At 26.8% G+C, this 12,133-nt stretch overlaps 1 protein-coding gene across 3 annotated transcripts in view; it reads left to right on the top strand.

Moving 5' to 3' along the window:
- LOC142325330 (tubulin epsilon and delta complex protein 1-like) overlaps positions 1-4,908 on the top strand; it is a 35,150-nt gene extending 30,242 nt beyond the window's left edge. For all 3 annotated transcript variants that reach the window (XM_075366947.1, XM_075366946.1, XM_075366945.1), the window contains 2 exons: positions 1,688-2,001; positions 3,153-4,908. In XM_075366947.1, the coding sequence (XP_075223062.1) occupies positions 1,688-2,001; positions 3,153-3,171 (333 nt within the window). In that variant the 3' untranslated portion in view covers positions 3,172-4,908. The remainder of the gene's footprint in view (positions 1-1,687; positions 2,002-3,152) is intronic.
- The last annotated feature ends 7,225 nt before the right edge of the window (positions 4,909-12,133 follow it).

Genomic DNA, 12,133 nt, shown 5'->3' with positions numbered 1-12,133 from the left:
TTTCTTGAGATACAATACAGGAGAGGGTGAAATTCACTCCCCTGGTGTCAAGGGGGAGTGATATTCACCCGTACTGGTGACATTCTATTCACTGCAGAGACTGACTGTACAGTGAACATCATTAATCTGAAAGAAAGCTATCCTGATTAATGTCTCTTGTACCTTAGAAATCTTAAGGCATGGGGTATTTCACAGTCATAATAAGATATTTTAATAATATAATTTATGATAGATAAAACATTTAAAATATAATCCTATGGTGTGTTGATGTTACATTTTTATTAATGTGACGTACAGTAATTATATAGGTGCAGTTTTTGGCTACTTGTATGTTTTTGTTATTACTGAAATCTGTAAGTAATAAATTTACAAAACTACAAGATCATTGTTTTTTGTCATATATTATTATAAGATCTAAGTCATCAGTAGCTTTCAGCCAGTTAGATACAGATTTTGTTCAAGAGTATTACCGTATTTACTCATGTACAATGCATTCCTTTTTTCTTAAAACCAAACATGAAATTTATGGGTGCATTGATACACAGGGATTTCCAAATGAGATCCAATATCTGTATTTACCATTGTATTACATAACGTGCTAGTTTTAAAGTGGGTAAAATGTGTGTGGCAGCAGCGACTTAGTGTTCTTTTAAATTTTATAAATCTGTTAGTGATGGACAGTTTCCGTGGACATTTAACAGACAATTTGAAAAAAGACAGAAAATAAAACAGTGCAAGTTTGTATTCCTATTGGTATGACTTCATTCCTACAGCCACTCGATGTTTTTATTAATTAGTCTTTCAAAGCCCATTTGAAACATTTTTATTCAGATTGGATGGTGACTACAGTCCATGAAATGACTGCTACAGGAAGACTAAAAAAGCTGAGTTTGATGTTAGTATTAGAGTGGATTTTGGCTGCATTAAGCCAGTTGGATTCTACTTACATGATTTGGTTGTGAAGAGCTTCAAGAAATGCTGCATTTCTAATAGCTTATGTGGAAATGAAAACTGCCACATAGGAAGGCAAAGACAGTCACGCCCCTTCTGAAGTTTAAGATTCAAACAGTAATGAAGATTAAAAAACAAGTAAGAATACTTCTTCAGATTTACCATATTAATGTTTTAACGTGCTTATCTATTAAAGTGATCGTAGGATATTGTTACAATAAGCTCTTTATTCTTTTTTGTTTCAGGCATGCCTGCTAGCGTACATGTATTCCTGTATTTTTTATAGTATTTATCAATTTACTGTAATTTTTGTATATAATTTAATATTTAATGACAATTTAAAGTACATATTTTAATATTTAATTTTGAATGTACAAAAAAATAAATAGAAATCAATTGAAAATTTTATGTGTTAACCTATTTCTCAAAAACTACACCATTATTTTTCTGGTGCCCATCTTATGCAAGGGCATGTCATACCCAAGAAAATATGGTACATTACTCACAGTTTGTTAAGAATTAAAATATTTATTGTGTAAATTTCTAGCACAAGTCCATATAATTCCTTACATTATTAAGTATAATCTTATTGTGCACTCCCTACTTATCTAAAGTGAGTCAGATATTGTATAAAGGACACCCAAAGATGAGTTATGAAAGCAGGCTGATTGTTCTAAAATCAGTAATAAAATCTTATAAGCAAATACTGTTTTATTTTATGTATTCATTTTTTCAGAATATTGTTTTATGTGAAGATAAAGAAAATAGAGTTATACCTAGTGAGCATAAGAAGGATTTTAACAAATTTATTAGACTACTGACAAAAGAAATTAAAAGTGATGTTGTAAAAGAGTTGTCCAATGAAAATGATAAATTCAAAAGTATGCTAGTGTCGAAATTTCTTTTTAATGAGGACTATCATAAAGACGATTTTCTTGATGATGTTCTGTTAGAAATGAAGAAACTTATTGAGAAATTGAATAATTTAAACAAAAAGAAGACGAATGCATTTCAGATAGAGTTAGAACATTTTAAAGAGAATAATTCCAGGTATGTTTATTCGGTACATTTTTGCTTACTGTAAAAAATAACGTGTCAGCAATAATGCCAGTTCATACCAGCATAAGATCAGTCTTTGAAGAAGGCTACAAAACTGACTGAAAATGTTGTGGTTTGGTTTTGAAAACTACATTCAATAAATTTGTGTCATTCTCCCTTAAGACACTATATCTGACCACTCCTTTACTTTGCAGTCCACATAAAGTCAGATTTCTGGATATTGCTAGTTTTATTTTTTTAATTTATTTAAATAAATAAGAAAGTTTTTACTTTCTTATTCTATACTGAATTTGGGTTTAGATTTTTAAATTACTAGTAGATTGGCGATTCAAATTTGATAAATTAAATTTAATCGGGTAACATTTTTTAAACCTTAAATTGGGGTTCTGACTGAACAGCTTAATTTTTAGTTGTATCACAACTCAGTTCTGGCATTATCTGAGAGTTCATTAAGATGCTTGATCTTGTTCTTTTTCACTAATTTTCTGGAGGAAAAGCAAATTCATTGCAATGGTATATTTAATTTTTTTTTCTAATCCTCTGGGACATTGTATTGCTTCAGAGAATGAGATGATTGATTTGTAGCGTGTGAAAATGCTGTGCCTGACTGGGATTCGAACCTGGGACCTCTGGATGAAAGGCTGAGACGCTACCACTCGTGCCACAGAGGCCAGCTAGGTATATTTAAGTTGATAACTATGTAACATCACTGATGTGTTTCTCATTTCTAGGTAAAAATGCTCTTACCTCTTAAAGAAGGATAGATATCTGCTGTCCAAACTGACTTCAAAACTAATCTCTGGGTTGGGATGACTGTTATGCTGTAGTTCCTTTTTCGAGTAGGTTGTCTTTTTCACCATTACTCCTTTTCTTACCTTGATCCCTGCTTCCTAGTTTAGGTTCTGTAGATCTGGGCCAGATTCTTGTTTGAGTTTGACTTGATCTGGTAGGGTGCAACCTGTCTGGTCATTCTTGCTGCCACATGGCTATGAAATTAGGCTTAAATAAAGGTAATGGTGCTTTTTGAAAAAAATTGGAAGTACAGTATCCCGCACTATACAATTTATCATTTATTAGATTTTATGTTATTTCTTTTTATTACCATATAAGATAATATATCTTTCATTATTGCTTACTTTCAGTGTTTCTGGTGATCAATAGATTCGTTTTATGAAGAAATATTTACACTTGCTAGCAATAAATTACAAGCCAATCGGTCATTAATGAATGAATATATGGATTTATGACATTTTTCTTTATTAAATGTAATTTTATAAGGAAAAACCCAAGGAAAACAGAAAACATCAATTGGGTTTACTCCAAGACATTAAATTGTTCAAATTGGCATTAAATTTTTTAAAGTATAAAACAGAATTTTTTTCTTATATATATATATATATATACAAAAAGGATTCATATTCAAAAGGTATGTGTGCAAGTTCATAATGTTTGGAATGTATGAATAAATTGTTTTTTTATCCAGTTATTTTTGTTATTATACTTCCTCACTGACAGTGTTAGCACAAAATTAACAATAATTCATTTTGTCCCTTGTTTAACATGAAACTATTTGTCACGACAGTATTTTTATTACTGCCCTAATAATTGAAGTGTCCAGTGTAATTTACAAGATTATTAAAAAAAACTCAATTAAGAATATATACATAACATGGTTGACCATTTATCTTGCAGAACAGCTGATCTATGATGATGTCATTTTTGTTTTGATTATTTGTTTGTAAATAACTACTAACATGTAGGTTAGCAGTTATAACAATTTTCAGGACAAAGGCTGTGCCCTGAAAATTGCATAATTATTACCAAGTTTCTAACATTAATATCCAGTGTCAGGTTTATAAAGTAAATGATGAGTGAAGAAATTTTCTGATTCCTTCTTCACAGAGTCCAAATATACCATAACACAACAGCATACAAAGTCCTCCAAAATGGTGTTGGTATTCAGGCCCACAATTTACATCTTTTATTCTGTGTTCACTGCAAGGACCTGTTTGTACTGTAAACATTATTATTTTCAGAAAAAGTAACTGCAAGTAGTCAATTTTGTACTTCAATTGCTTTACATGCATCACAGCCATAAGAAAGTGTTGGACAGATAGTATAGAACAATAGAAATATGTATTACTATTGAAAAACAATGCATTATATACTTTGTTTATATTCAGTTTGAGGTTTATGATTAAACTCAGTCGTTCTTCAGTTTTCATTAAAAATGAAATTGTTGAAGGATGAGGGTTTTCTATATTTTTATTTTAACTATTAGGTAGTATAATTATATTTTAACTTTTATTTCAAAGTAGTTTCAACTTTGCAAGCCATGTTATTATTGGCAGATTGTAACTAAATTTGTTTTTATGTACGTATTTCTTATATATTTGTAGTCTTTGTTGCTATCTTAAGTTAGCATGACTTGAAGATGTACAAGAAGTTAGTTGTGTAATCTAGTTTTAATTATTCTTAATGTTTATAAAGAAAAGCTAGAGAAATGTATGTGTAGAGTAATTTCTGTTTTCAAAAGACAAGTTTTAAAATAACTGTAATAATATGATTGTTTTAAAAAAATTTAATTAAAATATATATTAGAGAAATAGAAAGAAATGTTTCTACTTTACATTTAAGTTGGCTATGTTCCAAATTTAATGGATGATTGTTCGGAAGTTTCCTGAGTTTTGAGTCATGAGTAATAGATGATATATTTCTTAATTTAGCTGTTGTTCTTCCTCACCTTTTTTCAATGAATTATCTGTACGTAGCAATCTGCTACTAAACTAATAAGACAAAAAATATTTTTAATTTATATTTGTGAAAATGTAATATTGATTTCTAACTTTTTGTATAATATTAAAAATAAATAATTAAAAAACTGTCCTTTTACTGATTGATGTGCAGTATTATTTTTAAATGTCATTGTTTCAACTTCTTGAAACATAACATTTTCTGGCATTTTTCCCGCATTTTATTCTTTAAGTAAATGAGTTTGTGATTTGTTTAATTGTGTGAATGTTTATTCTTAAAGACACTTGTATTTTGAAAGAGTTGAGTCTTGTTATTTTCTTTTTAATTTAGCTTCTAATTTAAGAACTCTGTTTTCTTTGTAAATTATTCAGAAATTTAAGTTTTAAAACATATGCTATTACCTTTTACTCAGGGAAACGTTATATGTTATGAAAACATTTAGGAAAATAATATTATTTAGTTGCTATATTGTGATTATTTTTTTACATATTAGCAGTTGTACAAACCTCTGTTTAGGTTGTGTTGTAGATTGTATAGGAGATTTCTAACAGTAATTTTAAAGAAAAAAAAATTATATCTCCCTTGGGAATGAATGATGTATGTTTTTTGATGTATCATATTGGATTATATGAGCAGGTAATGTGTTTTATGACATTATCTCATTGATTTTTCAGTTAATGTTCCACTATTGTATCAAATTAACGACTTTCATTAAACAAAACAGATTTTAATCTTTAAATTTTGTTTGAATAGTCGTCCAATAAAGAAATAATAAATAAAAATTAGGATTTCTGGTTAATCAGAAATTTCACTAGTCCAGACTTCAGGTGATCCGTTGAGTCCTGGTACTCATTGTCTTGATTTTCAAACTTCTGTTGTGAAATTATTTTGTAATTTTTGCTGGTATTTATTTTTAATGAAAACTATTTTTTGTGTTTTGTCACTTGTAGTTTATTATGATAAAAAGTTAATACGCTTCTATAAAACTAGATCTAAAAGGTTCCTTGTCCAAAATCATTCTGTTAAATGGCTAATTTCTTTTATGAAATTGATTTTTTTTTATATGGTCAATCTAATTTTGATTTTATTAAACCACTTTCTCATCTTAGTTTGTAATTTACTTATGTAATAGTTTCATTAACTATTTCTAAAGTATAGTCATTCCAAAACTTTGAAACATTAGTTTTTTGATAATTTTGTTGTGCTGCCATCTAGTTTCATTTTACCTATAAAGCATATGGATTGTTTCTTTTCAATCAGTTAGATAACAAATAATGATGTTATATTTTAGACTTAATTATATTTCTCAAAAAATGTTATATGTTTAAGCAGTAGTTCAATAGAATGACAAGTTTATTAGGGTAAATGAATTGTAATGTATGTTTTAAATGGACTTTTCATTCATGTTAGCAAGTAATTAAGAATAAAAGCTGAAAGAAATAGTGTGAGGAGGTTGCCTCAGGAAAGTGATGTTTGGTTATTAGTTGGGAATAATAGCTTTGTAATTAACCACTGTAAAAAGTAAAAATGGTATAATCAGATAATAACTACTGCAAGTAATATATATTTATATATTATCAGCTGACTTTTAAGTATGGATACAGCTTTATATTGCATATTTGAGAGGTATTTAGAGGCAGAAAAAATGGGGATCTACATAGTTTAAAAAAATCTGCATTATGATGGGTTTTTAATTTTTGTCTGCCATATTGAATCAAACTTAATTTTTTTAAGTACGAAGGTGATTTATGATTTTATGAAATTTATATGAAACATTATTTCAATTTAACATTTTATAAAAAAAAAAAAAAAAAAATGATATCTGTTTTACTGTTAATGTCTTTGTTATCAAGTTATAAGCATTCAAATTTGCAATGACGGAAAAATCATATTAACAATAAAATGCGCTTCATGAACAGTTTTATTGCATTTTACATTCATAATGCATACATTAACAAATTTTAAACGGTGCTATAATATTGATAATCATAAACAGTAACTAATAATTAACATGACAAATTAAATGGCTATATTAACTGATATCATTTTCTTTATTAAATATTACAATATTTATTTTAAAATTTTAAATGAATGCTTTCAATTGTAAATTACTAATGAAATAAATTATGAAAGCATACCATTTTACAGTAAATGTTCAAAATTCTTCTCCTCTACAGCTTGGCAGTGTGTTAGCCTCAAGTAATATGGTGGTACACGAGCAGATTCGTCAATTATTGTTCTTTTTAATTCATCAGTGTCTGCAGGTTTTGTTTTGCAAACATTAAGTTTCAGGTACCCCCAAAAAAAGTAATCTGAGGAGACAGCTCTGGGACCTAGCAGGGTCTGTAGACCAAATTTCCTGCCAAAATGTTCACTTTCTGAGGGAGCTGTGTATTAGCTTCCAATATCCATCTGGGATTATTATCATTCCAGTATCGACAGTTTTGCATATTCATATGGCCATTTAACGTAAAAGTTGCTTCATCTGTAAATATTATTGAATTACAAAAATTTGCATTTCTCTTAATTTTTGTATTATATCACAATACTCAATTCAGCAGTCAAAATCATCTTCCAAAAGTTCTTGCATCAGGTGTAGCTAATAAGGGTGAAATTTATTTATTTTAAGCATTTTTTGAACTGATAAATAGCTGATGTCATGTTGGATAGCAGCTTTCCAAATTGATGAATGAGGGTCTTCAGCAACGATCTGCAACACATCTAATGACTTTGCATCGGTTGTGAGAGTTCTTGGTCTACCAGTGCGAGGACAATCTTCACATTACTGGTTTCTTCAAATTGCTGTACTGTCTTGTTCACAGTCGATTTATTTATTGGTTTTCTTTTATCTTCTAATTTGTATTTATATTTATAATTTATGTTTCACTTTATTCTGGTTTTGTTGAATATACTTCTAAAGTACTTCACATCCTCTGTCTGAACTCGAGTCTAATCACTAATTTCTTAAACTCTCATCTCAGATTTATAAAATCTCCTTTAATTCTATTATCACATTAAATAATGTAATTATAGAATTTTTGCTAATAAAATAACTTTTTTGAGTTACTTTATTGAATCTGTCTTCATTTAAAATTTTTAAGACAAAGAGCTTTCAGTAACATCTTTCTGCCATTGTATAATTATGTCAGTTGAAATTGAATCATCGTATTTAATGTGATGTGGTTGAAATATTTAAATGGTTGGGTAATTTTTTGATATTACTCAAGATTAATATCTGAATTTTAGATTTGCTGGTGAATATTTATTCTGTATACAATCTCACCCTATTGTTTTTATGTAAAATTTTTGTTTTATACCTATTCAAGTTTTATATATAAGTGCACACATAAAATCATTTACTATTTTTACTTAGGTGAAAATAATTCACAGGTGTTAGCCCACAAAAAAAAAATTAGAACATTGAACTTATATTGTAATACTTATTATTGTGTTACATATGGTTAGTATCATACTATTGAATGACAGCTTTGTTTAGAACATGTGGAATAAATACCTTTGTTAATGATACCTTTGTTATTAATGTATTTTATATATAAAGCATTTTTATTTATCCTCAGTAATATGATATATAAATTTCTACTGTGTTTTTTTTTCCAGTTGTTATTTAACAAATTTTTATTTATTTTAGTTAAAATTGTACCTGATTGTGAAAGATACAAAGTTGTCTGCAACAAAGCCTTTCCAAGTGTAGTGGTCCTGTTTTATTCACTGTTTTAATTATTTAGACTTGCTGTTTGTTGATATAAAAACCAGTTAAAACTTACATTTACTGTATTTTCTTTTTTAAATCATACAGATTTCCACTTTTATTTATTATTAATTGTCTGACTTTGTATAGTTTTACTGAAAGTATATTCGTTTGCAAAAAGAAATAGACGAAAGAAAAAGATTCAAAAGAAAACTTACAAGCATTTCAATATAATTGATAAGATTCATGGCAATGAAAATATTGATGATTATAAATCTCGTGTAACAATTTAATATAATTTTGTGTATGAGTGATAAAGTTTCTGATTCATTTTTTAAATGAATTTTACTTTGAATGGAAGTGACCCTGATTAAAAAAAAAATTAATGTGAAGAATCAAAAGAAACCCATTAAAATTACTCATTATTTAAGTATCACAAGAAAAACTTGATTACAATTTCTTTTCTGATTTATTGGAGGTTTAAATTTTTTCTGTTAATGTAATTCTAATAAACATTAACATTTTTGATAGTGCATAAATAGATTTATAAAATTAGTTTAGTTTGTAGTAACAGAATTAGTTTGGTTTAGTTTGTAATTAATATTATAAAATATTCATTAATAAGTAGTATAACAAAATAAATTACGTGAAATTTCATGATTACTAAAAGGTTATGTGCTGAGTGGTTTTTTCAAAAAATAATTTGTTAAAACAAACTCATTACAATTGGTCATTATTTTAAACCCAAAATGGGACTGGTCGTTCTAAATTGTTAAGGAATGAAAATGCATGTTTTCATCATTTTGAGATTCTGCTATTAGTAAAAGTATAGTTAAAAATAAATTTTTGGAACTTATAATCTATGAATTTTAAGGGATTACTTTATTTTATCTATATATAAGTTTGTTAAAATTGTGTCAAAAAGGAAATAACTTCTGATAATAGTGTAGTATAGTTGAACATTCCTAGATTAATAATAATTCCATAATTATTATCAATCTTATGTAAAATAAAAAGCATCTTTTAATGAGAACTAAGAAAGACTAAGTGAATTACGTATTATTATATCATAAGACAGAATTTTTTTTTTGACCATCAGATTTCAAGGTCTGTTAATCAAGGGGCTTTTAAAGTCTATTTTTGTTTAGCCTATTACTGTATTAAATTTACATGATTAGTTACAGAAAAATATACGAATATTGATATAACAGTACTTAACATTGAGCTGTAACTTTCATAAATTTTACTATAAAAACATTTAACTCTATTTGGGAAATAAAAGAAGATCCTTAGAGTAGCAACTAGAAATGTTGATTTGGATATAAGTGGGCTGGTCAGCTAGGGATGATTGTCATTCTATGGTTAGTATTATAATGATAGTGATTTCTTCTTTTTTTTTGCTTTAATTTTTGTGTATTATAATTTATAATAATGTGTTATATAGTTGTATTATAATTTTAAATCCGTTGATTTTTAATTAAAGTAAGTTTTATATAAATTGAATCTTATAGTACCTTTGATTAAAATTTCCTTTTTTTTCAGTTGTAGGCCACTTTGATGAGATTATTAGCATAGTCTTTTGATTTATTTGGTTCTATGTAGTTTGGATAAATAAAATTTATAAATTGATTTGTTTTAACTCTGTCTTAATTACTGTAATTTAAATATTTAAAAAAAAATCATAATGTTAATTTTATCAACTAGTCACTCCTTGAATAATTATGCGTTTTGTTTTAGCTTATTTGGTAGAGAAAATGCTTAATGATGTAATTAACTTACATTGTTGACATAAAATTTAAAAATACAGCAATGCATGTGACCAATAATAACAATCATACATTCTAAAAATACACCATGTAATTATTGTTTTGAAACTTTTCAAGCTTTTTTAAGTTGCATACAGTAAATTTCATCATTTACTAAGTAAGCAGTCGTTGAAAAAATATGTAAGTGTTAAACTGAATCCATTAATCAAACTACTTTATCAGAATAAATTAGTATAGCTATGTAAAAATAAAATTAGGTTGACAATTTATAGTTTAATATCAATATTTCTGCCATATTGTTCAATTCATTATATACTTATATAATGTACAACAGCAAGGCTTTTACTTCTTAAGGCAGTAACTTCTTTTTTAATGTTATTGCATAATATGTTAATCAATATATTGGTTTTAAAATATTTTTTACTATTATTTATTGAATGTATTTAAACAATATATATATATATATTCTGTTTTTATTATTACATTTTTAGACAAGCTTTTGCATGTACAAGTATTTTAACACAGGATGAAATGAATGAAATAATGTGGGAAAATATGTTAAACATTTGATATGAATTGAACCTGAGATTAAATTATCTAGAAGCCAGCAAGTTAACCATTACACCAGCCTTGCTCTGCTTTGATAATTGTTGTTTGTGCTTTTAAACTATTGCAGTGCTAGAACTTAATTCCTAATTTCATATTTAATTTTGATCCAGATATTGCGGTTTACATTATGTATGTTTAAATGAAATTGAATTCTTTTGAAAAAAAGGGATTGTTGTATGTTAATTTAAATACTTAGACCTTCTTGTGCTGGAGTTGTATATTTATAAAAATATTGATTTCTGGTGAATGGATGGAACCAATTTAAAAAAATTTACATTTGTATTAGCAAAGTAAATGATACTTATTCTGTCTGCAACTTTTTATGAAATAATTGGATATGGAAAAAGATTTTTTTAGAATAAACTCTGTTCTATTGTTTTACAAATTGAATTTGCTCTCATATTGTTTTCAGATTCTACTATATACTTATAAAATTGATTTTTTTTACAATCATGAAAATTTTATTAATACGTTACTAACATATATGTTACACCTTATTCACTGTGCAATTTTTAATTTGTTTAAATACCTTATTTAAAATATTTCTTAGTAGTGTCATTTCATTTTGTTAAAGTTGATACTTTGATGGATACTTTTATAATATTTTTGTAATTATTTGATCCACTTTTATAATATTTTGTAATTTAATGTTAATATTTTAATTTCTCTGTAAAGAAAACTGTATTTTATCTCTGCAATTTGTGAAGATTTTAGGTTTCTTGAAGTAAACTCCATAATACATTTAGTAAGTACTTGTACAATTATGCATCTTAGCAGTGTGCTATTTAATAGAGATTAAGTTTCCTAACCATAAGTTGTTTGGAGAAACCAAATTTTTGTTTGTTACCAAATTTTATTAAAAATCTGATTTTTATTTTCTGTAATTACAAACTTTTCCAATTTTAGAGATTAGCCAACTATGAGCATTTTACAAGCTGTTATAAGTGGTTGATTGCCTTCATAAATATAATCCAAATTTGTATAATAAATAAATTGTCACATGTATTCATTATTGTACAGTAAGAATCTTTAAAAGCTATTAGAAGACTTAAATATAGTACACTACAGCACTCGCTGCATTATAATAATTATATTTATTTTTTATTTATTGAAGTATACAATACCATTCATTTATTACTATTACTAGTTTTTGTGTTTATGAATTGAAAAAATACAAAAAAAAAAAACAGTACTTATGCTTACTGTACACTATCACTATTATGGTTGAATTGCATTAAAAAATAATACAAAAATATCCTGCAAATGGTATTTGGAAATATCACAT

The sequence above is a fragment of the Lycorma delicatula genome, chromosome 5 (genome assembly GCF_047948215.1).
Source record: "Lycorma delicatula isolate Av1 chromosome 5, ASM4794821v1, whole genome shotgun sequence".
In the NCBI taxonomy this organism is placed as follows: Eukaryota; Metazoa; Arthropoda; class Insecta; order Hemiptera; family Fulgoridae; genus Lycorma; species Lycorma delicatula.
The sequence above is the reverse complement of the archived record's forward strand: the minus strand, read 5'-3'. Positions and strand labels throughout refer to the sequence as shown.